The 27,566-nt window shown below is 42.8% G+C and overlaps 1 protein-coding gene across 28 annotated transcripts in view; it reads right to left on the bottom strand.

Moving 5' to 3' along the window:
* FAR1 (fatty acyl-CoA reductase 1) overlaps window positions 1-24,442 on the bottom strand; it is a 41,609-nt gene extending 17,167 nt beyond the window's left edge. For 10 of the 28 annotated variants that reach the window (XR_015949502.1, XR_015949505.1, XR_015949504.1 and 7 more), the window contains exons 1-5: window positions 23,563-23,747; window positions 9,594-9,788; window positions 3,112-3,287; window positions 1,485-1,664; window positions 292-469 (exon numbers count right to left, since the gene is read on the bottom strand). Coding sequence is in view for 24 of the 28 variants with exons in the window: in XM_088667595.1 (XP_088523721.1) it covers window positions 292-469; window positions 1,485-1,664; window positions 3,112-3,287; window positions 9,594-9,788; window positions 23,563-23,691 (858 nt within the window). In the remaining 4 variants the exon portion in view is untranslated. Of the gene's footprint in view, window positions 1-291; window positions 470-1,484; window positions 1,665-3,111; window positions 3,288-9,593; window positions 9,789-17,074; window positions 17,245-19,233; window positions 20,177-23,562; window positions 23,748-23,976; window positions 24,185-24,216 lie in introns of those variants that run through there. The other 18 variants (XM_035118605.3, XM_035118631.3, XM_035118640.3 and 15 more) reach the window with 8 other exon arrangements.
* Between the last annotated feature and the right edge of the window lie 3,124 nt (window positions 24,443-27,566).

The following is a 27,566-nucleotide window of genomic DNA, read 5'->3' as shown; positions in this document are numbered from 1 at the left end:
TTTGCCTATGCCTGGTCTTATGTAACATTGTGATTGTATGTAACTACTCTTATTACAAGCATAAGGTGTTCAGTACTGATAAACCATAAGCCCCAAGTAGTGCTTCCTTATGGCCTACATCCATTTATCACTTAGCTCCCTTTACACAAGATTTTAAGAGAGATGGTAATCTGGAGTCAATGTATTATCTGCTTTTCACACAGCCCTGGCCTGTGTCTTAGTAATAAAGACTGAATCAATAGTAAATAATGACTAACAAATTTAGCTATAAAAAGGTTAAGATTGACTTACTGGGAAAGGCTCCTTCCAGCTGGCACCCACAATTGATGGCCTTATAATGGCTACATTTAGTTTTGCACCTTCCAGTTGTACAATGTATTCTGCTAAGGCTTTTGTATATGTATAAGTATTAGGCCTGTCTCCTATTAGTTTTGGTGTAATATCATTCACTAGGCTGTCATCCATCCACCTAAAGAAATAAATATATTTATTCATTTATATCCTATCAGTCAACTCAAAAGCACCAAAGATGGCTAATAAAATCTGTTCTTCATGAAAAAAATAATATATATATATATATATATATATATATATATATATATATATATACACACACACACATACAACCACTTAAAAAGTTTAAAAGAAGTTTGGAAAAGCTTTTCTAGTATGTGGAGGGTTAGATTCAAAAGTGTCCCACTTAGCCTGCTGCAGGTCTAGCTGAACAGGGTGGGCACTGGCATAATGCTGGAGGGGAATTGATGAAACTCAAAGCAGTCATGTTTCCCCTGGGCAACCTTGGATCACTCATAATTGTAACTCATTTTTAAACAAAGAATGACATCTTAACAGAACTTGACAATTCATTTGTTACTGAAATTCTGGCACGATTCAGGTGTCATGTGTGTTAACATATTTGTGTTATTTGTGCATTAACTTCACAAAGAAAGAAATTTACCAGACTGAGATGTTACTTCTCTTTTGTTTTCATTTTCTTTTAACACACTTTGGGCTGAGGCCTCTACTTCATTGCTGTAGTCATTATTTACACTTGAAACAGAATACCTAGTGATGCAAATTTTTACTCATGGAAATTCCATTACAAAAATGTGCTCCTTTTTATAGTACAATACAGTTTTTTAAAGAATATTTTCTAATTTATCTTTCATCTGAAACAATTATATTAAACAGCAGTTTACAGAAACCGGTTTCTAATTTAAGACGTATTTTGATGCCTTATCCCCATTCTGCTTTTCAGTAGCAAACCCTAAGTCATAAGGTAGACTTTCCTTTTTTTTCTAGCCAATGTATTTCAGAGAGAAGGCATTTCCAAACAAGCCCTACTTTTCTTATTGCTAAAAATCACCTTAGCATATGGCCAAGATCAGAACCAGCAATGTTCAATCCATTCTCATTTTGTATCAGCTATAAAAAAATTCTATTTTGAAAGCATGAAATAAAAGAGGGGAGCATTAGACACATACTCTAAGGAATCTATTAATTTCTTAGGATCAACAGGGGGTGGATACACCACTTCCTCAATGTGTTTTCGGTTGCAGTATGCAAATGCTGTTGAAACATGGATAAACACATCTAGATTCTTCATTTTCTGGGCCAAGAAGAGAAGTTGTTGTGTCGCAATTACATTGAGCTGAACAGCATCTCTGTTGAGAGAGAGAGAAAAAAAACACAAGTGTACTAAAGAGTACTTTCAGATATCCAAACTCAACATGTATGCACAACAAGATTCCTTTGTGATTTGCTGTCTCCTAGCTGTTCAGGAAACATAGCCTGGTCAAATCCAGCTGCAACTAGTGGATCTGCTGAAAACCAACAGGATCTTTTTTGTCAACAGATGAAAAAAGCAAGTGTTTCCAGTAGCATGCAGCTCACCTCTAATCTTCTTGGCACAAACTCAACTTCTATCCAAATCCCCCATTCTCCTCTTACAAAATATAAGAAGCTTTATGTTTTCTTAGGTTGGGAGGGTATTCAATAATATGGTTCCAAAACTTCCCTCACAACAGCAGACTAACATTTCTTACAAATTGAGCATTAGGCTTTTCTTATCAACCAAATGAAGCCAAAAGCAAGTATATTATATTCTTCAAATGATGTAGGTCACATATTTGCTGTAAATAAAAAGAAGGTGACACTGGGACAATGAACAGATATCTAGTCCAAGCTTCACATGTCACATAAACTGAACCCCACTATTTGCAGGTTCTTGTTTAAAGGCAATCATTACACACAATAATGCACAAACAGGGGACAGTGTTGAAAATCCTGGCTGGGTGCTATGAGAAAGGATGAAGGCAATGAGTGAGAAAAGAGGACTAGTGAGATAAAGATGTGAAGTAAGCGGAAGATTCAGCATGTTATCTCTCTCCTCAGATTACAGACACCACAGTAAGAGGATGGAATTCATTTCAATCTGAAGAGAAAAAAAAATCACTAAATTCTAGAGAGACTACTGCAGCCAAGTTGTTTCAAGAAAAAAAAAAGTATCTTGGAAGCATCAAAATCCTTAGGCAATACTTAAGTAATTCCAAGATTTAGAAGCAATAAAAGTTTGATTAGATGTAACTTCTGAACTTGTGCGTTATGCATGCAATAATAAAACTGAGCCACAGGCCTCCTCCTTTAATATCTATCACTCAAAGTAATCCAAGAGTCAGAACACCTGAACTACCTCAGCCAGATTAAATATGCAACAATTTGCTTTACACCCAGCTAGTAAAAAATATAGGCGCTACAACACTCAATACACTAGACTGCACCAAAAAACACAATGCAAAAGAAAATGCCTACCATAACGGGAATGTGTATGAAGAAACAGAGAATGAGACATACCACTTTTAAATCTTGTTTCTAAACTGGCACCACTCCATTTCACAACTGTCAAATGAAAAGTTGAGCTAATACCTCTTACTCTTCCCTTTTCTAAAGTTTAAAGTGCATAGAATGAATGCATATGTTCTTATTGTGAGCCGAAAGCATTTAGGCAACCAGGGATAAAGCATTTTCTTCTTTTATAAAGTTTACAAGATGGCAAAGGTAGCTTTATAAAGGGAACCAGAACATACTATTAAATTAATAGTTCAGACTCACCTTAGAATTTCATTGAATCTTACAGTAGCAGCGCAGTGGAATACAATGTTAGTGCAGTTTATGAGGTTCTCCTTGTCTTCCTCACTAAGGGCCATGTCTACTTCTGTAAGGTCACTGGCAACTGCTATAATTTTTTCATTAAATTCTGGCTGTTCATCTCTCAATCTGTCAAAGAGCTGTCAAAAGAAAACAGGACCAAATATAGCTAAGAGTCAATATACAAGGTCAAAAGAAAGTGTAAATGCATGTTACATGACCGCAAGGCAAGAATATTCCTGGCTCAACTGTTGTGGTATTTTCTTTCCTCAAAACTATTAAGGTTATGTCCCAACATGATACCGCTCTGTACAAGCTTTTGAGGGGCAAGTTACTCAAGTATATGCAACTAATTCCATATCCAAAGCAAAGCCTTTTACATTGTGCATATTAAAAGGCTTTATATTTCTTTTTTTTAAATAAAAGTATCTTGAATGCCACAACAAACTGTTTTCATCCATTTCAACAGCTAAATATATTTCTACACCAAATGGCAGCAATGGACAATGCTGATGGGTATGGTTTTCTTTGAGAAATAATTTCTTTCATCTACAAAGAATCTGAATAGGAAAAAATAAGTTCCCCAGTTTAATCTTTAAATATTCCTGAAGAGCTTTCTTGTGGGATTATTACTGAGTTTCACTGCCTACTTGAAAACCTATGCAGACTAGCATAGCTAAGTTTTGTTTACATGCAAAAAGTGTTAACTGTGGAGTTAGCATTTACTAGCTTACATGTTGAAATCCATGCTCTAAACCAGGGGTGTCCAACACGTTGATCACGATCTACTGGTCAATCCCTGTGAGGCTTTGGTAGATCGCACCGGCCCCGGCCCCTCTCCCTGCGCTGGCCTCTATTGTTGCAGAAGGGAAGGCTGAGGGGAAGCCTGAGTTTTAAAACAGAGGCTTTTATGTTGTCAGCGATCGGAAGGTTAGTGGCTCAACAACTATGAGCTGAACCCCTAAAAACGGGGCATTTCCCCTCCCTAAAAAAAGCTCAACAACTGAACCCCCCAAAATGCAGGTAGATCATCGCCAGATTTTAAATTTGAAAGTAGATCGCAGTGTCTCTGGAGTTGGCCACCCCTGCTATAAACCATGGGTGGTAGCCTTTTTGGGGTCCGGTTCAACCTTGATTATAACTCCAGGGACCACATACCAGCAGAGAGTATGCTCCCTGCACTCTGTCCCTCCTCTCCAAACACTCACTTACATAAATGCCTATGCACACACAGGTGCTTCATTCATCAAGTGGTTGATCTGGTGACCCGGGAAGGGCAATTTACATCCCCATCAGGGCAAAGTGTTGGGCAGAAAGGTTCAATCTCAGCAGTTTCTTTTGCCGCTCTGTCAAAATCAGTGAGGTCTTGGGGAGTTAGAAATAATTGATGAGGCTCCCAGGCAAGAGGCTAACCACCTCTACTGGATACAAAGCCAGTCTAGACACTGGAAGTGGCCTAATCCAGGCTTAGAATCAGTGCAGCAAGCAAACAAACAAACAATTATGCAGAAAACAGCACTGTCATATTCATCATTGGCTGTCATGAGTAGCAGATATAGTGGTGGCTCAGCAACTCCCTTTTGCCCCACTGCTACTTAGATGAGAGATAGAATTGCTCAGTTCACCAGTTAACTCTTTTTCAAATATAAAAAGAGATAGGTGGTTGAAAACACTGCTAAAAATAAATCCATTTTAAGAAAGATCTATCTCTACACACTTAAAGTATTGATACAAAGCAGTATTAGTTTCTCCTGCAATTTAATGTTACAATTAACTATGGATGAGAAAGGAGTTAGCTAGTTAATACTTATAGCTCTGGTAACATGCCACTTGTGGAAAAATGTAAATTGTATTTCAGCCCACTGAAATTGCTATTGTGGCCTAGGACACATATCACTGATTATATTAGGTTGCTACTTGGTTAGAATGAACATCCCAAAATTTATACCCTGTACAGACTTTTTATCTTTATAATATATTGGGAAAACAAGTATCCATCAGGATCCAACATTAGCACATGGTACTTCAAATTTACACAATGGTCTAAACTACAGAGCCCAATATAACAGGCATGATCCATGCAATCTGTACACCATTTCATGTATGAATGAACTTACATGCACTGGACCCTGCAAGTGTAGAGCCTTATGGGTGGCACCAATTAAAATTCCCCCAGGCAGGTACAGTGCAATCAGCAGCACAATGTATGCAGTTTAACAGCACAAATCTAAGGGGATAACTATGTGAGATGGCAACACACACATTCCTCTGCGAAAAATGTATTTTTAAAAGCTTTCTGTATCATTGTTACTCTGGATAAGAGACTAAAAATGCTTCCTAGTTGATTTTACTACAGTGGAACCTCGGTTTACGAACACCTCGTGTAAGAGAGAGGGCTTGCAGAGAGCAGCCCACTCTGCTTACTTCCATCAGATGGGAGAGCAGCAGCAAGTCTGGGAGTTTAAATCAGGAACAGGAAGGGTTAAGACGGGTCCAGGGCTCTGCAGAGTCCTGGTGGCTCAGCTCCAGGCTGGTAGCAGGGAAGCAGGGGAGGAGCTAGCTTCAGCAGGGGCTGGAAAGGAGGTAGACCGGCACCTCAGGAGCCTGGTTTGGGACCACGGAGGACCCATAGAGCAAGGAGGAGGGGCGTTTGGATGCCGAGTCTTAAAAGGGGGGTCAGAGCCCACGAGACGCCATTGTGGGCTTCTCCCCCATGCAGAGCAGACATGATTTGAGACATCTCACCACTGTATATAGCATGCACAATAAAACTATGAAAATCCAGAGGATGTGTGGAGTGCTTACTCGGGAGTAGCCAACACCCCATCTGTGACAGCAAGCCCACAATCTTTTGATGGCTACCCCGAGGGGAGAGACCTGGGAACGTGGCAGCATCTAAATCGGAAGAGAGAAATGCCAAGGAAGGATTGGCATGCGTGAGGGGAGCAGCAGAGAGCAAGCTGCAGCCAGCACCCTGCAACTATGGAACGGCTCAAGCACCAGGTAGGCACCCGGGCACAGGGGAAGCCAGGCTTACTGAACCGAGCAGCTCTGAACACAGCCAAGCCGGAGGAGCGGAGGCTGGACAAGCAGAGAGGACACTCAGGAGGGCTGAGGAGCTGATTGCCGCCACGGGCCAGCGCTTTGTAGGGCGACCCTCAGCACAAGCTGGCTCTAAGGCTGAAAGGCATGGTGGCGTGGAAGTGCAGGAGGCTGAGAGGCGAGTCCGGGCAGAGGGGACAGACGGAGGGGAAAGGCAGCGGCCACAAGTTCCCATACAGTCCCGGGGAGGCAGCTGCAGCCCAGCACAGACCTCTCCAGCCAGATGTGATGCAGAGGGACAAAGCCCGCGCGCGGGTACTTTCAAACGCTGACGCGGGAAAACAGAGGGAAGAGAAAGGCGGGAGATGCCTTTACAATGCACCCAGCCACTTGGTGGAACACTGCCCCCAGAGGAAGGAATGGCGAGAGCAGGCAGGCACAGACACAAGCCTGGATGCCAGATCAGGAGGGGAGGGGCCAGGCGGAGCACCAACAACTGAGCCCTCCGGTAACACCCCACAGCACGACAAAGAGATGGAAGTGAGTCTGCAGCTGCCAAGAGGCCAGACCCAGGAGACAGTCGGGCTTCTCCGCAGGGGCAGCAGCAACGATTTCCTATCGGTGGACTTGGCTAAGCAGAATCAGATTCCCATTTTCCCAAGGGAGCTGCCCATGAGCGTCTTGACCGTAGGCGGCCGGGAATTGCAGGAGGGTGAGGTCACGCAACAGACCCCCTCTCGGAAGATGACAGTGAACAAGCACGCAGAAGTGCTAGCTTTGGACTTAATGGACAATGACCCTGTGGGCAGCCAGCGCCGGGGAGATCTCACCTTTGGAGATGCAGACGGCAAGGAGCACTGCAGGAAAGAAGGAGAATCCTCAGGATCGCACCACATCAGCTCCCCAGGCGGATGGAACGACGCAGAGGCGGGGATGCAGGAAGAGAAACTGAGCCAACTCACCAAAGAGGACACTTTTACCCAGAACATACGGAGGGACTTGAGGGAGGGAGAGGGGGCAGGGGAAGGGCTTGCAGAGAAAGAGGGGTTACTCTTTAGAAGGCCCCAGGACTCCCTCAGAGGGAAGATTCTCAGGCAATATCATGACAACCCCACGGAGGGGCATGCAGTACATGTCTTCACGAGGCTCACACCCAGTAAGGCCAGTCTTGGGCGAAACCCCAGAGCCTTCCCAGAGCAGGGGGAGGGGGAGATTGGGGGACCACCCATTGAGGCATGGGGTGAGAGGAGGGAGACAGTACACCAACAACTGGATGGAGACGTGGCAAGGGGCAATGAGGCTTACAAGGAGGGGGCAGACCATCACAGGGGACTGGAGAAGGTCTTCCACGGAGGGGACAGGGTCTGGCTGTGGTCAGAAGGCCTTCCCATGGGGGGAAGGGGGAAGAAGCTGGCACCCAGAAGGCTGGGGCCCTTCAAGGTTCTGACACAGATCAACCCTGTCACCTTCAGGGGGGAAGTACCTACAGCGAGGAAGGTCCATCCCGTGGGTCAAAGGTCTTTGCTCTCGCACTTTAGGGAAAGCCCAAGGTTCAGAGGACGTGACACACATCCAACACAAGACGCTGACAGGAGGGAGGGGGAGGAAATCACACAAAAGACACTAGACAGAAGGGTGGAGGGAGAAGGCAGCCAAGAGGTTCCAGAAAGAAAGGAAGAGGTCTACAGTGCCACAGCGAGCCCGGGCTCCCGAAGGGGGGAGGGGGGTTAAAATGTCTGATGGCCAGGCAGGACACTCCTGCTTCCCAAAACGCGGAGGCACCTATGCACACCATGCAAGGGGAGGGCCGCACACTGGAACTGCACGCTCCTTTCTCCCACAGATCCGAACCACCACATGTCAGTAGCACAGGGGACACAGAGGGGGAGGGCGATCCCAGGTGGGGAGCTTGGGAGACGCAGACCCAAGGAGCCCTCCGGGAATCGGAAGCAATTGTCCAGAGAGAGGAGGAGGAGGACAACGGAGGGAACTACACGGACCAGCCACCCAGCACCAACTGGGAACAGGATTTTACACACACTACAGCAGAGGAGGCAGACCTGTCAGGCTTCCAGCCCTCTTTACAGACATCAGACCAGGCAACCCAGGCCTCAGAAAGGGGGGAGGGGGGAGCCTGGAGGGGGAGTGGATGTAAGAGAGAGGGCTTGCAGTGAGCAGCCCACTCTGCTTACTTCCATCAGATGGGAGAGCAGCAGCAAGTCTGGGAGTTTAAATCAGGAACAGGAAGGGTTAAGACGGGTCCAGGGCTCTGCAGAGTCCTGGTGGCTCAGCTCCAGGCTGGTAGCAGGGAAGCAGGGGAGGAGCTAGCTTCAGCAGGGGCTGGAAAGGAGGTAGACCGGCACCTCAGGAGCCTGGTTTGGGACCACGGAGGACCCATAGAGCAAGGAGGAGGGGCGTTTGGATGCCGAGTCTTGAAAGGGGGGTCAGAGCCCACGAGACGCCATTGTGGGCTTCTGCCCCATGCAGAGCAGACATGATTTGAGACATCTCACCACTGTATATAGCATGCACAATAAAACTATGAAAATCCAGAGGATGTGTGGAGTGCTTACTCGGGAGTAGCCAACACCCCATCTGTGACACCTCGGTTTACGAATTTTCGGTTTACGAACAATCCTAACCCGGAAGTTAGTAAACCGATATGTCCGAGGCCTACTGAGCGTCCGATGCCTTCGGGGAGGCCTGGCCTTCGCTCCGATGCCTCCAGGAGGCATCGGAGCGAAGGCCCGGAGAGAGAGTGAGGACGGGCCCGGAGGTCGGGCCCGGAGGAGCCGGCCCGGACTGGCCTGCCCGCGCTGCGTTGCCGTTGTTGCTGCTTGCTCCCGCTGCCACCTGAGCACCCCTCACTCATAGCTTCCCAGCCCCAAAGTTAGGTAAGGAAAAAATAAATGTTCATTTTTTTCATCAACAATACTGTCTTGATTATTTTATAGTACAGTAAATTGATTATTGCCTTCATTTTATGTATCAATGGTCTTGGTAGACAGTAAAATTTGTGTTAAATTGCTGCTTTAGGGGGTGTTTTTCATTGTCTAGAACAGATTAATCCACTTTCCATTACTTTCAATGGGAAAGTTCGCTTCGGTTTATGAACACTTCGGTTTATGAACAGACTTCTGGAACCAATTGTGTTCATAAACCGAGGTACCACTGTATTGATACAAATGGTCTGGATGTAAACTCACTGTACTAAGATGCAGCTTCAAAGCTACAAATTATCACATACTAGAGTCCCGCCCCTATAACATGTGGCTCCCATGTGGCCCTTGGAATGAAAAGTTCCCCATCCCTGTACTCCCACATGTATTCTCACTATTCTTCAAAACTTTGTTACAATATTTTTTTAATGTCAAGTTTAACATAGCCATTTTATGGAATGATACCTTGCAGTTGATCATTTCCTCCACGCGTTCTTGAGAATTCTTCCCTGCTTTGTGTCTAACCAACACATAAACCGTTTTCACCTTCGGACAGGACCTTAGTAGCTTTTCCAGAAGAACTTTTCCCATGAAGCCAGTAGCTCCAGTGAGGAGGACATTCTTCCCTTCATAGTATTCTGGGATAGATACCATCATGATCTTAAGAGAATTTAAGAGTAAGTTAGAGTTTTGCATCCGTACTGGCCCTTAATCACATATTATCTGCTAAATTCTTGCCCAATTACATTTGAAATTCAATTTTTACAGAAACATAATATTCAGCCTAGTATAAATGGTATGACCTCTAGTTGCTTCTAACAATTTCCCTTAAACAACACTCAGACACAAAACTGTGCCATATAAAAGACTGAGTTTCACCCATTGAGACTACTAAGCTGGGCCTCTCTAGTTGACCCTGCACCAGGAATCAGGGAGATAAGCTTTTAAGAGAAAGCTACCTTGACTTTCCCAGCTTCCAACCTCTTAGATAGCAGCCTATATTTTACTTCTAGGACCTCTCAACTGCATTTCCCCATCACAACTACATTTCCCCATGTCACTGGTGCCTACATGCACCACAGTGACGGATTCCTCCCCAGCACCACCCACCAATCTAGACAATGTGAGACATTTGCAACTTTCACACCAGGCAGGCAAGTCAGCATGCCCACCACACACCAAGCTATCTATGTTCTAAACGGCCAATTCTTCTACTGACAGGGTAATTCCACTCTTCAGAGATGTATTCTTGGCGAACAAAGTATCTATGCACCCCCCCCCCAGTGCATAGGTCCTTTTTAAGGGATCACTTTTGTCCTCCTCAGGGTGAGGCCATCCACATTCCCCTAACACCAGGGGTGCTGTCAGTTTGGGAGTGGGACACAGCTTTTACATCCCCAACTGCCTTGTCCACCAACCTCCCTCTACTTCTCCTAGTCACCATCTTGTGTCCCGAAGGCTAGGAGCTCATTGTACTAAACACATACCCACAACTTCTGTTCAGCGAACAGACCGTCATACCTGTGACATTATGTGCAATACACTGGAAAGCTCCCATGTCTCTGCTGGCTACATACCTATTTTTCTAGTTTTCTGCACCTGGGAACTAACAAGTGAACAAAGTAACAATGATACCGATAAACTATTGGGGAGATGATATCACATTTTTGCCTGCTACAGATGATAGCCACAGACCATTAAAACATGCAGTATCCCCATGTCTAAGATATATGTGGGTTATACATGTCTGGGGAAAAAATGCATATTTCTTCTTCTTCTTCTTTTTTAAGAAAAGAAAAGCGAATCAATTATCCAAAAATAATTGTTATATCCAATGCTATTTTTCTAAAAAAATGTTTAGGGATACTGATACAATACTCTTTATTGTCATTGTCCTATACAGAACAAAATTGAAAATCTGCATCAAACTTACAACAACCATCAACCTACCATCCAAAAAATGCATATCAACTCGCTACCCATCCCGCTTATACATAATTAACCCCTAAAACTGTAATACCCCTCTTGATTTACCCCCTAAAACTCTGATGCCCCCTGACTGAATATAGACCCTTCCTCACAGACTGCCTTTCGCTGCGTTTAAAGCCAAAATCGCTCTTGGATAGAAGCTATTTCTCAGGCAGCTAGTCCTGGTCTTTATGACCCTATACCTCCTTCCAGAAGGCAAAAGCTGAAAGAGATCATTTCCGGGGTGTACACTATCTTGCACAATATCTGCAGCTTTCTTATAGCACCTGGACAGCGCTGTTCTTTCCCCAACCGTGCAACTCCTACTCATATTGAAATACTGCCCCTCAATGAGGCCAAAATTCACAAAATGTTTAGGGGCATGCACACCCCTGCGTCCCCCCAGAAATAAAGCACTGAATCACGGGCAACCAGAAACTCAGTGCTTCATAGAATTTGAAGAAAATATTTTAATGTAAATAAATAATGTTTTGCAATATTGCCAATACAATCCAGTACTCAACTAGATTAAAGAGTTGTGAATCTGTGGGTATGTAAACAGAGAACTAATTGTCTGACCAGGACTCAAGAATGAAGTATATTCATTACAAGATGTGCTACAGTTAACACATTTTCAGCTGAATAAGAGGTTTTGGTTACTATCCTCACCCCCCACACAAATAATATCTTGAAGACTTTGATCCAAATGCAAAAGCTACACAGATGGCACATGACTATTCTAACAAAGAAAGGCCTTGACAAAACTGTAAATTTATTAGTTTAACTCTGAATCCCGTTTGCTGGAGGTTCAGACTGCTGCTGCATATCACAATAGTGCTTATAGTTCTCAGTGTAAACTATATCTCTCTACATATGTTAATTTCTGTTAACCAATTAATCAGCTCATCATAATACTACTTACACTACTGATTTTTGTTAAGCCAAGATCAAATTGCTGACATATTTGTAAACTCTGGCATTTCACATACCGGTAATCAATTATTGAAAAATATTACACTAAATGCATGACAGTTGAGGTCCTTAAAATATGCCATAAGAAACCTGATTTTAGGATTTAAAGCTAGAAATACTACGAAATACAGACAAACACTTATGGGGAAAATGTTTGTTTCTTATCAATGATGTATTTTCCACAAATGATCAGTTTTCACAAATGAAGCCTAAGAGCAGGCTCATTTAGTCAAAAGGGCATGCAGAAGTGCATATTTGCTTACTGGAATGAATTTGTGTAGCAGATCTAGAATTAAGCATGCACATACATGGGTTTCATAGGGGGGAAATGTTACACACAAAGCATTCAGATGGGCCTTAATTTATTAACTATGGCACAATAATTATCAATTCAACCAAATGATAATTAATAGTAAGTGCATATTTTGTTTGCATTTATTTAAATAGTGGAAATCACAGAGCATATGGAGGAGGGAGAATACTTTCCTCCCATACCACAGCCCCCCAAATTAAGTCTCACCCCCACAAGCTACAATTTGCCCTAGGAGGAAAGCTGCTATTGGTGTCAAAAATAGCTTCCTTCTATGAGCAAAAAGCAGCTGTTGGGGTTAAAACTTTCAGCTGGGACGGCAGGATGGGGAGAATGGATTAAACCCCCCTGCCCAGGCCATGACCCTATTGTGGATCAGTGGTCCCTTCACTGCTATTTACAGAACAAAATGAAAAAATACAAATAAAAAATATGTAGGTTGGCCCTTAAAAGGTAAAGGGACCCCTGACCATTAGGTCCAGTCATGACCAACTCTGGGGTTGCGGCGCTCATCTCGCTCTATTGGCCAAGGGAGCCGGCGTACAGCTTCCAGGTCATGTGGCCAGCATGACAAAGCCGCTTCTGGCGAACCAGAGCAGCACACGGAAACGCCATTTACCTTCCTGCTGTAGCGGTACCTATTTATCCACTTGCACTTTGACGTGCTTTCAAACTGCTAGGTTGGCAGAATCTGGGACCGAGCAATGGGAGCTCACCCCGTCGCGGGGATTCGAACCACCAACCTTCTGATCGGCAAGCCCTAGGCTCTGTGGTTTAAACCTCAGCGCCACCCATGCCCCAAGGTTGGCCCTTGGAATGGGTTATATACAGATTATGAAGGTTCCATTGTGTTCCTAACATACAGTGGTACCTCAGGTTAAGAACTTAATTCGTTCCAGAGGTCCGTTCTTAACCTGAAACCGTTCTTAACATGAGGTACCACTTTAGCTAATGGGGCCTCCCGCTGCCGCCGCTGCTGCACAATTTCTGTTCTCATCCTGAAGCAAAGTTCTTAACCCGAGGTACTATTTCTGGGTTAGCAGAGTCTGTAACCTGAAGCGTCTGTAACCCGAGGTACCACTGTATTGCTTTACACCTTTCCCTATGAAACTACTGTTCTTGTTTACTGGAATGAAACACTGCCCTGAGATAATAAGGTCTCAAAAGCAAATGTTATGGTCAACATAGCAACAGTTACATGCAACACCTCACCCATGTTATATGCAGAGAGGCATGCCAAGTTATCACCAACACATGAGACTACTTCAGAATGGAGCTATAACCATGGAAACTTGAGATATACAGGGAACTAAAAATCCAATCAGGCTAGGCTACTATCCCTCCCTAAAAGCACCTAGGAACAGACAGATTGCCCCCATGATGTCTCCACTGGTTGTTCACTGGGCTTCACAGCAGTTTCAGAAACTCAGATATATAAGCTAGATGCCAAATGGCACCTTAAAACTAGGTTAGAGTTGCCACAATGGAATGTCTATTCACCAGTGGGTTGGACCCTCAGGGTCCTTTCCAACACTACAATTCTTATTATATATTTTTTTAAAAAAATATATTTTTATTAATTTTTCCAATTAAAACCAATTATATCACATTATTTCAAATTATACACATATATATCAATCAAACCAAATGTTATACCAAATCATCTAAAAAAAATTGGGGGTTCCCATGCTTCAAGAAATTGGGGATTCCTCGCAACCGTCTACTGCTGTCTTTTTTCTAAAATTCAAATCGTCTCTCCTGGTCCATAATAGTGTGCCGCGGAACAGTGGTTGAAAAACACTGTCATAGAGAATATCTCTGCAGCCCTAGGGCACTCCTTCTCTAGGTCTAAGTAACAATGGCCCTTAAGCACAGGCAACTCTTCCATTATCTCAAGACATGGGTTGCTGCATTATGCACACATACAATCCTGAGTGAGTATTCAAGAGCTGAAAATCAGCTCTGTTCCACACAATTATTTCAATAGCTCAAAGTCATTTGTATTTTTCCCTAGTCCTTCAGGCCCAAGCAACTTACCCTTCCACAATGAACTGGTTAGGCTTTGAAGAAATCTTGGTTTATCTTGAACTAAATATTATAGCTCCTCTCACCTTGGCCTCCAACTTCCTTCTCTGTGTCCTAACACTTTTTGCCACAAGAGTCACCAATGCTCTGTTCATATTACTGGTGTAAGCAAGCAGAAGTAGAAATAATCGGCATGGGGTTAGTTGCCAAACTGGAAGGACAGGAAAGATATCTTCTTTGACAGAGTGCAGGGCACATTTGTCCCAACTCCTGGCTAAATGAGGATGCCGAAGTCAAGAAGAGCTACAGGAGTGTCCCTAAGGTTTGCTGAAAAACTGGCACCTTAAATGTATCTGTATTCCACTTGAACTGCTCAACAACACATAGAAATGTATAGAAAACCAGGGATTTCATTGGAATGTGCTCCAGTATGCCAGCCAATAAATGTTTCCTTTCATTGCTAATGTAGCATGCATAAACAGTTCATTTACTCAGATATTCCTGCTATGTGAATATCCACAACAGGTTGCTACATAGTAGCAACTAGTCATTGATTGTGGAGTGTAGAATTTTGCAATTCAATCTACACTGCAAATGAGAAATAAAGGATAAGCAGGAATGCTGTGCATGCTAGTTTCTTCAATGCTTTGGGTAAGTGTTAGATGAATAAACATTATGGAAAGCCAAAGAAAAAAAATTAAGCTAGCTAAAAGTTGACTTGACTTTGTCACTCTTTCCCCCCCACAAAAGATAAAAAGACCCTCAATATGTGAGATTCCTAAATGCTATTTGTCCAGAATTTCTTGCAGAAGTGTCCACTCTTAGATGAAACAAACATTTATAAATTCAGTATTCAGTATTCAAGAGCATAACAATGCATTCTGAGGTACTGCCCTTTTGACAGAAATGTTTGATCAATGTTTGTTCTTCTGATGGAAGAAACTTTAAAAAAAAAATCCAAACAGGGACTAATAGCTCCAGCATTGTGGCCAACATTTCCTCTTAATAAAAGATTCTTGTGTCTAACGCTGTGTGAGCGCCATTGTGGAGCATACAATAGTTGCTCTTGTTAGCCCCCATATACTGCAACATCTCTGCTTTGTTGGAAGTACAAGCTTTATTAAATCACATTCTTTTCAGAACTCAAGTTTTACAAATGGGAGAAGACACAGCAGACACAAGAGATAACAACTGTAGATAAAATGTGGACATATACCTAAGCTAAGCTTTTCTGGTTAAATAATATTGATAGGAGCTAGAACTTTGAGCTTTGCAGAAGAGCAACGTAATAAGATACAAAGAAAACACTAAATATATGGAGTTAATTTTTAATTTTGTACTATGCTTGCATCAAAGTATTGCAGTATAACATACATTTGAAATAATATAGCAAAAAACACAGGATTTATTTAAAACTATATAAACTTAAAACCAAATATTTTATATAGTTGAACCTTAAAATATAATCTGATATTCAGAAGCACAGAAAACAGGTTCAAGATGATCTACATAGAGAAACAAAAACAAAAGAAGATACTCCACATACTACGTATGATTATTTAAATCAATCCAGACAAACAAGTAGAGCACTGCTCAGTCAAAGCTTACCAAATACAGTAAACACTTTTTAGTTTTGTTTTTTAAAAAAGAAAGTATTCTATAGTAATAGCATCCTCTCTACTGAGAATGAATGTTTTAAGGTTCAGCAGTTATCATTCCCACCATTTCTAAAATGAAGAGATAAGTGCAAAGCATTATATAACCAAAATGTAAGCATCCATACATAAGAGGAAGTTATTGGGATGCTTGATGGCCAATAAATGCTTGCTGACTGGTTGGAGGATGGAGAAGAGAATGGAAGTGTGGATGAGTGCAGGAATGGTGTATCATGGGAAAGGACATGACTAAGTACCATGAACACTGAATAGAGCCCCACAGTAGCATTTTGTTGGAAGTCCCACTTATTCTATATAGTGAGTAACGTAGATTTTTAACTGCTTCTATTCAGAGACTGAGCTACCTGCAACAAATTTAATCTAGTCTGGCTCTGTTTTTGTCTACTGTTAAATGATGGATGTAAACTCGCCAACTGGAAGTAAATGCGAGCATGACAAAAGAAACGATTAGCGTAGACTTATAGTGCACTCTTGGTTCTACAGCTGTGTCTGGAATTAATTTCAGATTGCAGCAGCAGCCAGGGTACCATGGAAAAGGCCACAAAGCTTTCCACTTAACACTCGCAACTGTCATTCATGTTAAATTATTGTGCACTGGGCTGTAATGAAAAACAGATATATCAGTATGCATATAGCACATCCAAAAGCATTTCCAGTATCATCGCTGGCATCGTTCAGGTACAATTTAAGGTACCATTTTGGGTCCAAAATAATATGGGTTGAATTATCAGAGAAAGAATCTGTTCATCCAATGTGTCTCATCACAATGTCCAAGTTCAAACAAATACACTCACCTGTATGGCTTATTTGGCTGGCAAGGGTGTGTACAAAGTGGTGCACTCTGAGGCACCTATAACAATGGACTTATTTTCTCGAGTGCCAGAGCTCAAAAACATTTATGAATCAAAGACCAATTTGGGTTGGCTTTTAAAACTGAAGACTAAGTTGGGTAAGACTGTGCTAGCACTGGAAACTTTTCATCAGTTTTATCCTACCTGTTTTATATGGTTTTAATATTAGCTTTCCTTTTCCTGGCCTCTGATATAAAGCAGGCTGCACATTTAAAATGGTTGCTTCCTAGTGATTTTCTTGAAGGCTGGAACAAGCTTAGCCATCTGCCAGGGAAGACCAGTTCAGGTTGGGACAAACTGCTTCTTGTTCTGAACTAGAAAATAGAAGTATTATTTAATATAGTTATTTGCAATAATACATAATTTCCTGTTCTTAAAATTAGAGGAAATCTGTTCAAGTATCAACTTTTGTTATAGTCTTGGCTACCTCACAGAAACTAGAGCCTTAAAGAAAAATAAAATAACATATTTCAATGTTTGGCGCTTTAAGTTTTCTTCCATAGTGTAGAGAACTCCAAGGAATATAAATATTCCACCTGACGAAATGGAACCGATGGCACTGTTGCAACAGTATGGAACATGTTCACCACACCGAAAAATTTCCTTTATCAAAGGATCATGAAACATAGGATCATGAAAAGAACAAGACAACTAAGTTGAAGATACTATCTGAGCTTAGTGCAAAGCAGTTATATGAAAAGAGTCATCAGGACCACATGGGGCTAAAGTTTGTTTTTCAGCAGAATCCCAAAGCAGGACCTCTATAAAAAAGGGATTGCCTCACTGACCTTCAAGCACTGGAAACTGTAAAGAAGGTATGTGCCAATTTGGCAGAGCTGACTTGAACACTATAGATATGTGCCAAGGGCGAGTTCAACCCCTCATCAGCAAGTCCCTGTTGTTGTTTTTAGGTAAGATCACACTTCAAGATAAATCATGGATTTATCCCACACAATATCAAAGTCAAAGGTCTGCTTTAGAAAAGTACACAGGTCAGGAATGAGTCAGAAAGCTGTATACTTTTGATCACTTAATATCTCAACATTTTAAATTATGTATTTGCATTGTTCATATAATGGGATGTGTTTTAGCAGCACTAGTTATCGTTTAGAAAATACCAAACATTAAAAATGAAAGTATCTCAAGATTACAAGCATTTCATTCTAATTGAATAGAGTATATTATTCAATGCTATACATCACCCTGAGGAGGAGCATTAAATCCATAGAGAGATGCAGTTAACAGGCTTGGCTCTTGATTCTCACTCAAACTGGATGTGAAATCAGCATGGTCACATTTGCACACATGAGTGAGTGCGGTAATAAATGCCTCTCAGAAAGTGTTGAGTGCTTTTGGTACTTAAGAGAATGGTGATATAGGTCTAGATTCAACTAAGTTGTTGTGCTTGCAGAAGCCAGTATTTTTGCGGGGAGAACCCTGAGAACAGAGCATAGGTTGTGTGAGGGGGGGGGGAATCATTCCATCTAGGAAGCAGAAATACTTCACGGGCAGAACCATACTGCAATGTGGTGCTAGGTAATGATGAGGTTCTGCAAGATTCTGTAATATCTGCATGCAACTGATGGCTGGGGTGCAGAGTTCTTGGTATGCTGCTGATACCTAACTCTATCTCTCATTTCCATCTGATCCTAGGAAGGAAGCTGAAAGGTTGAACTAATGCTTGGTAGCTGTGAAGCACCGGAACAAGCTGAAGCTTAAGTCAGAAAAAACAGAAGTACTGTTAGTGGATGGACTTTGGTTTAGAGTGTGTTTTGCATGGGGTTAGACTCTACCTGAAAGACTGTTTGTAATTAGAGGATATTCCTTGATCTCAAATTGCCTGCAGATGGCAAAGGTGCAGGCAGCCGGAGCCTTTTTTGTTGTAGCACTCATCCTGTTGAATGCCTTAACAAGGGTCAGACTCTATCACTACCGGTATATTGTTTTAGGTGACTAGTAAAAACGTGTCTGTTTTAAAAGGCTTTTACCAGACTGTTGGTGGCTTTAGGTTTTCTTATGAGAGTTGGTTTGATGTCAGTATTTGTGATTTAAAAGGTAATGTTATGTAATTTATTATTATGCTTCAGGTTGTAAACCAGCTTGAGTTCTTTTCCAAATTAGGCAGAGTAACGTTTTGAAAACAAACATAAATAAACAAAATAAAAGGCTGTGAGCTTGCCATGCAATGCCTAGATACCACTTGGAAAACACTGATCAAGCCTTCCCCAGTCAGTTGAGAGCTGGTGGGAACTACCCATGCAATTTTTAATTTAAAAAAAGGAGAAAATTTGATGATTTTGTACCCTGTTGGTTGCTTCCTTAGTTAGCCACTAATACAAAGTGTTCAATCCAAATTCCTGACCGCTTGATAAGAGCAGTAAAGCCACTGCATTTTCCACAGCCACACTTTTAATGCTGTGGGTGAAAGGGAGAGGGAAATAAATAAATAAATAAATGATTTGTCCAGCAGAGGCCGGGCTCAGAGCAGCTAATAACATAAAAGTACTCCTTCACTGTGCCAGCTCCTGGGCTGACACAGTGAAGAGCCCTGGATCAAGCCTGCTGCACCAACAGTGACCCAGCAGCAGTCCACCACCACTAGAAACATCAGGTTTTGGTGAGTGCTACCAGTGGTAATATGAACCTGCCATTTGTACATTGTGGACTGGTGTGCCCTTCGTTGGCAGGGCCTCCCCTCCTACAGCAAAGCTCCCTAGCAGCAGAGGCTGGCTCAGCAGGGCAAAGCTGGGCAGATGGGCACTTTTGCTCCATCCAAAATCCTTCCAACACAATGCAGGACTTGGTTGTTTTATGCACTGGCTGATAGTGTAAAGGATTTTTTTTTAACTAGGAAGCATTTTCATATGTATTTATCTTTGCTGAAACTGGGAATACACTATAACTGGTTTTAGTAATATCAATACCTCAGTATGTAGTTGTTCACTGCATGGATATTTCAGACACTGTCTTCTCAATTAACTACACATTGTGGCAATTCATTCTCCACTCAGCAGAAAGCAGAGCCATTGTAAACATCCAACAGAACTAGTAAGGCAAAGTGGTCTAATGGTGACAGTGTTGTTTGGTTTTACAAAATTGTTTTTGAATTTTAAACATCACTATCTCATGTCAGTTCCAACTCAGGTGGTATGACGGTTGAAAATACAAGAGTGCACAAGCTTGCAGCAATGGACTAACAAAATATACACATAAGCAGCAGCTTCTATAGTAAGTAGAATAAAGAATGGAAAAGATAGTGGCAAGAGTGGTAAAAAGGTTTCAGGGCTTAACATGAAAGGTACATAATTTCCCCCCCTTTAAGTTCTCTTTAAAGTTGTGAAAGAAGGCCTTCTATTTACAAATTCAGACTAGTAAAAAGTTAATCTTTAAGACAGCAATTATCTGAATGACAAACATTTGAGTATTCCTCATTATTTTCCTAAAAAAGCTTCCAATATACCTTTATCCAAATCCATAAATATGGACTATTCAGATAGAGTGATTACAAGTCACAGTCACTTTTGCCATTTACCAGTAATTATCAGCAATGTGTCTCACATAGATTTTTATTTACTTTCTCACACCTCACATATCTGAAGTTTCAAAGTCCGATTTCTGTTTACATTTGAAGCACCAAGTTTACTGCCCACATAAATATTTTCAAGTTGGCTTTGCAGCCAGCTTTGGATTGCCCTGATTACTCCAGTAGATAAGCATTGTGAAAACACAGATGGAAGAACCCATCCCAATGGTTGCTGGCTTGTATGATGCCATAGAGATCCTGCTTGTCTCCTAAACTATTTAAATATCCACATGAAACTGCTGGGTGATGTTGCCTAGAAGTTTGAGGTTTGGTGTCAAAGCTAATTACTCAAGTTTCTTTCAGATTTTCTCATATGATCCTAGGGAAGTATTAGATGTCCTAAATAGGTGTCTTGGATCACTGAGGGACTGATTAAAGGTAAAGGGACCCCTGACCATTAGGTCCAGTCGTGACCGACTCTGGGGTTGCGCGCTCATCTTGCATTATTGGCCGAGGGAGCCGGCGTATAGCTTCCAGGTCATGTGGCCAGCATGACAAAGCCACTTCTGGCAAACCAGAGCAGCACATGGAAACGCCGTTTACCTTCCCGCTGTAGCGGTTCCTATTTATCTACTTGCATTTTGACGTGCTTTCGAACTGCTAGGTTGGCAGGAGCTGGGACCAAGCAACGGGAGCTCACCCCGTCACAGGGATTCGAACCGCCGACCTTCTGATCAGCAAGCCCAGGGCTCAGTGGTTTAACCACACCACCACCGAGGGACTGATTAGTGAGTGGAAAAAAATTGTAATGCAGACAGATGAAAGTGCTGTTGACTGGAATTCTGACTGCCTTTTAGATGCAGGCTATTTAAGGTTTTACTTAAAGGATTGACTGCTCCCATGTAAATCTACTGTTAGATATAGATCTTCCTCTATGTTCATCTACTATTTAAAGTATACTGGAGGAGGGATACCGGTAACTTTTCAAGAGGTCACCAAGTGTCTAGAAGTCGCTTCTGAGGAAAAATCAGATCCATCTTTTCTGGCATACCAACAGCTAGTAAATGTGCCCTTGGAGTGCTTTGGTAGCTCCATTTTTGAAGGGATCTCCCTCTTTGGCTTGGTATTTTCTTCTGTTTTCCTTGCTGGGATTTGTTTTGTTTACAGCTACTGGTTTTAATCAAATAGCTGTTGATTTTAATGGACAGAATAATTGTTTTAATATATAACTGATTTTTGGCTGTCTCATGGATGCTTTTTTATTCAAAAGCCAGAATATAAAATATAATTTTATAGTGCTGTTACAACCACCATAAAACTAGATATATTCTAAAATGTTCACCTGGCATTTTTAAAGTGATTTTTCATTCCATGTGTCTGTAATTGATATATAATAAGGGGTTTTGGATGGACCTAACACTTCCAAAGGTATCTGATCTGTTAAGTAGAATGTGCAGGTAGCAATGTAATAAACTGTGTAGGCTCTACACAAAGAGTAAATGAGTTAGAAGAAACATCCCTGTAAATGTTGTTTACCTGAAACTTGCTCTTTGAACTACCGTATTGGCCTGAATATAAGCCTCACTTCTTCTTTTTCCAAATTCTGACTGTGAAAAGTTAAAGTGCGGCTTAAATCTATGACCTTACAAAAATAGGCTTTTACGATATTGCTGCTGAAACAGACAAACGGTAAAACAGAACAGGTATGAGTGCCAGCAAAATTTTAAAGGAGCTTCTTATATTTGGGTATTGTCTCTTTTTTCCCTTGAATTTTATAGGTGTAGCTTATATTCGGGCCAATATGGTAATGCTTTACAAAGTCCTTCAAAACCTTGTAATCATCATCATCATCATTTTCAAGCATTAAAAATTCAATTGTGCAGGAAATCTCACTAGGGGCTATAATGTGGAATGAAATGAAAGTCACACTTGCCCCTAGAATGACCAGCAAACTGAAAATACAGACACAATGCACTCTTTCCAAAGCCTCATTTTAAGCTAAATTTCTTCATTGCTCAACTGATTTTCTTCCATTTTCACCTCATTTTCCATTATTTTGAAGTTTCCTACATTGTAGGGATAGTAGAAACTGCCTTCTCTTTTGAATATCCTTTTAAATAATAAAAAGATTTGAACACAGACTTTGGATCAACATACCCAATTTATTTAGTCTTTACTTCAGACTTTTTACTACTTCTGCAGCTCTTTTCAGAATTTATTCTACTTTGTCAACATCCTTCTTGAACTGTGACATCCAGGTGTCTCAATGGCGCTGAACAAAGCTCCATCTATACTTTTTATGGCTGCAATACTACACATTTTCCTGGCAGTAAATGTACTGAACTCATTGGGACTTTAGACTTGAAATGTGTAAGACTGAAAAGAGAGCTGCGGCTCTTTTGCATTTTATAATTTTCTAACATCAAACTGGTAATCTTGGGTGTATTAAGGAAGTTTGCTTAAGAATAATATTACCTGGATGAAGTGCAGAATTTTAACTAAGCTACTAGGTTTTTCAATTGCAATTTCCTTAAGTTTTACTGCAGGCAGTTCCTTTTGACAGATGCACATTTCCTAACTTTTGTTGCTGCAAGAGATACACCCTTCCCGTGGAACACCAAACTGTTTCTTGCCAAAGCCAGTATTCAGTTACATAGGCATGGCAGGGAAGTCACACTATGGCACAGATTCGCCTACAGTGGAATAACGGCTGCAAGACCCAGAGCTTTATTACAAGGGCAGTCTTCTTTATCCCCAGCACGGAGCCCCACCCAAGGGAACAATATCTTAAGGAAACAGGGAGAAGGCGTTAAAAATACCAGGGCAGGTTGAGATTCATTCTCCACCTTCCACAAACATTTTGGTCATGCCCATGCTTGGTTCCTCATCATGAACATTTTGCTTGCAAGACCTGCAGTTTCCGGGGTGCGAGTTTGTGCAGTGCCAAACTGAAGACTTCCTCAGTCTTCCTGCATCTCCCCGAACATGTGCTGATGGCAACCCTATTACACAACCGCAGGAGAACAAGACATCAACCCACGACCTAGAAACCGTTTTTTCGGTCGCTTCTGGATAGAAAGGGGTCAGGAAAGCGAAGGAGAAAGGCAACCTGCGTTAAGTTGTCCCCAAGGCTCGGTATTGCAACGAGCGACCTCAAACTTGCGCGGCGCTGCTCACAGCCGCCCGGGCACCTCCACCTCCAGGGCCTCAGATCCAGGCGGCAGCGGCAGCAGCACATCTTTCCCCCTGTCTCCAACAACTCCGCTCCGCCCGCGGTTTCCTGGCTCTCTCGGGCCTCCATATTCTCCACATTTTAGAGAAAGGGTACAATAACAATGCCCTCAAATAATAAAATAAAATAAACTCGTGCTCCAGTTAATACTCAGGCCCCCTTTCACTTGGGGGTGTGGGGAACTGAACAGGCCGCCCCACAACGTGAGCGTCGTTTCTCACCCGCTCGCCCGCCCTCAACTCTCCTCAAGCCGCACCAGGCGAGTATCCGCCGCCCAGACGCCCCACCCACCGGCTTTGCTTCCCGAGTCTCCTCCATCCGGCAAGGCTCCCCTCAGAGGAAGCCGTGGCACCCCAGGGGCCTCCTCGCCTCATCTTCCCTTCCCCCGCCTACCGTGGAGCGGAATTGCCCCCTCCCGCCTTGCCTCACCCCCCTCGCTCCCCCGCCGCCGCCTCCCTCGCCCACAGAGCCTCTCGCTCGCGACCTCCCCGCCGCCAACGGTCACCCGCCCAACCCGCCGCCGTCCCTCACCGGCACTTGGGTCCTGCCGCGCGCACGACGAGCGGTTGCACCTCCTCCCTCAGAGCCGGCTCGCGCTCACCACCTCCCTCTCTCCCTCAAGCCCTGCCCGCTCCGACGCCTTCCTGAACGGCGCTGCTTACTTGCTGCTGCTGCCGCTGCCGCTGCCGCCGCAGGTCGTAGTGATGCTGCTACCGCCGGCGGCTGTGGTGGCGTTGGTGCTGCCGCGCCGCTATATGCCCAACAAGCGGCCCTGGAAGAAGGAGGAAAAAGAAGACGCGGGGGCGGAGAGAATACGATTGGCGCTCGCGCGACGTTATGGTCGGAAGCGCGCCACTCTGCCCTACGCCGGCCGCCCCTGGTTGGTCGAGGGCCCCGGAGGCCCGCCTCCCGCCGGCCGCTTCGTGTCCATTCAGAGCGCGGGCGGTTTGGCTGCCTCTCAGTTGCGGAGGGAGCTTGGCCAATAGAGGGAGAGGAACCCTGCGGGCTGCGTCTCGCCTGGCCTCGCCATTACCTTGGAGGCAGCAGCTCTAGGCGGCCGCCTGTACAATGAGCATTTTCATAATTAAGAAGCTGTGCTCCAGCTACGCCTTAGGCTCGGCATTGCTTACCGGTAGTACGGCCTTTTCCCGCTAGGCACGCATAGGTTTCCCGTAGTTGCATCCGACTCGGGAAAGGAAAGTTGCCGCTGCTTGTCTACAGACCTCCGGATTTCCATCTCTTGCCCCACATCCTTAGTATTTCCAAAAGCTGGTCCACCGACTCCTTTGTGGCCTCCTATTGCAAGTTAATTCTTTCTTAAGTAACTTGGCGCTGAACAGTCGCACCCAGTCATCACGGTACACTGACCTAGTGGGATTTTTTAAAAAAAGAGTTGCACAGATGTTACTATGGACATAGGAGCCAACTCCTAGGTGCCAAGATCCGTTTGCCCGACCCCCAAATAAAATACTTGAGGGGGTTGCCCCCCCCAAAGGTGATGGACGTTGCCAGTGCTTTTTTCCCTTAAAAAAAGTTAAGGGGTACTATTATTTCCCTACTCGTATTGAAAAACTGCCCCTCAATGAGGCCAAACTTAGATTCACAAAATGTTTAGCGGTATGCGTACCCCCAGGAAAAAATCACTGGACGTTGCCATTCAAATAGTGTGCATGTGCCACATCATGCGACTCATTATGAAGGGCAGGGCTTACCTGCCCTCCTCTCAAATATTCTATTCAAGTTGGCATTCCTGACTATGGAAGTCTAATCCTTTCCAGTGCAGTGCAATAGCTTCTTTATCTTTTAGAAGTTTGATACTGTGTTTTGAGCGTAGGAGGGGTATGCCATCATTTATTGCCACATGATGCTCTTTGTGGCTTTAAACAACATGTGGCTTTGCAACATGAGCGTTAGCTAAGTGCTGGATCTCTCGATGTTTTTAATCCATCAGGTGTTATCTAGTTCTCTGGTTCTTTAAACCTCAGCCTTAGCATTGGCTAAGATCTTTGCCACATAATACCCATTCTGCATTTGTAAGAATGCAATGATTTGGTGTGGCAACATCATCACTTTGAAACTCCCTGCCAACTGACATCAAGCAGGGGCCTTCACTGTTCTCTTATGGGCACCTGCTAAAAACATGCTTGTTTAGACAAGCCTACCCAGATGCTTAGAAAGTTTGGGTAATTTTAATCTGTTTTAGTATTTTAACTTTTGTTTCTTTTAAAGTATTGTTGTGAATTTTTCTCAATTACAGTCAAACCTCAGTTGACGAAGGTAATCCGTTCCGGAAGCCCGTTCAGCTTCCAAAATATTCAACAACTGAGCCGTGGCTTCCGATTGGTTGCAAGAACTTCCTGCACTCAAGTGGAACCCACACCGGACATTCGACTTCCGAAAAAGGTTTGAAAACCGGAGCATTTACTTCCGGATTTTTGACATTCGGGAGCCAAAATGTTCCAAAATGGAGCCATTCAGGAAGTGAGGTTTGACTGTATATTGTTTTATCTTTTTGTAAACTACCCTGAGCAGTGTACAAAATTTATGAAATTAATACATAAATAAGCAATGAAGATGTGGGTCCTGGGGAAAGTGGGGTTTGTATGTGACACTTTTGGTAGGGAGCTGCATCTTTACAACACAATATATGTTGGGTCTACTTAGGCCCACAACATTTCTTTGGCCAGTGTGGTGTAGTGGTTAAGAGTGGTACACTTTTCTGAAGTCTCTCAGCCCCACCCACCTCACAGAGTGTTTGTTGTGGGGGAGGAAGTGAAAGGAGAATGTTAGCTGCTTTGAGACTCCTTCGGGTAGTGATAAAGTAGGATATAAAATCCGAACTCTCTTCTTCTTCAACAGTTGAATTTATTTTATCTTGTCTGCTGTGCTTACATTGAACAAATACAATTTTTAAAACGTTCAAGTTTTCATCCTTGCTGTCAACCTCAAGACAAAAAAAGCCAACTTTCCAAATACTAAGCTTTATTTTTAAATAGAATATTTGATTTGCCTTTTACCTTGATGCTAAATAAACATATTTACTCAAGAGTCAGCCCCCTTGTTTTCCTGGATGTGCAATATTTGGATTCACATTGCACTGAAGAATCCTTGTAGAACTTTACATTTCTGTAACCAGTAAAGCCTGCTGTTCTGATCTATAACTTACCCTACCTTTATTTACCTTTTTGGCATTTATATAAACAGAGTTTCATAGTCTGTATAAAGTAATAACGAAGTTAGTGCAAAAGGCTGTACCCATTTTGGCAACTGATGTACTACACTCACAGCAATCTTGTTAAGTATGGTGATTTAATTCACTGAAATTGTAAATGCTTGTATGTATTACGATGTGTTTAACAATAATAATAATAATAATAATAATAATAATAATAATAATAATAATAATTTATTATTTATACCCCGCCCATCTGGCCGGGTTCCCCCAGCCACTCTGGGCGGCTTCCAACAAAACATTAAAATACATTTGATTGGTTGGTAGCTGAAGTACTGTATTCTCTAGTAGTTCTCATGTGATTGGCTAACGTTGGTCACATGGAAGGTATCTAGTAAGGGTGAGACTCCATTTTATGACTGTGTTTCACAATCCACTGGGAATACTGCTAGGTTGAATAGAGTGTTGGAGTGCTGCTTCTCTGAAGGAAAGAGCAAAACTGAATAAGGTAAAAGTGGAAATCTCTCATAGGAGCTGCAAGGCATGGCCTAATTGAGATACAGAAGGCTGAGTGCTGAGCTCTGGAAAGAAAGGAAAATAAAAGTTGTTTGGAAGTTAGAAGAAGAGACTGAAAGCCCATGCATGTGACTGTAAAAATTATGTTTAATTCATCTATAGCTATTGGTTTCTGCAAGCAGAGTTTTTGGAT

This window comes from Zootoca vivipara, chromosome 1, assembly GCF_965207765.1.
Source record: "Zootoca vivipara chromosome 1, rZooViv2.hap1.1, whole genome shotgun sequence".
NCBI lineage: Eukaryota > Metazoa > Chordata > Lepidosauria > Squamata > Lacertidae > Zootoca > Zootoca vivipara.
Note: the sequence above shows the minus strand (reverse complement) of the source record. Positions and strands in the feature narration are given on the sequence as shown.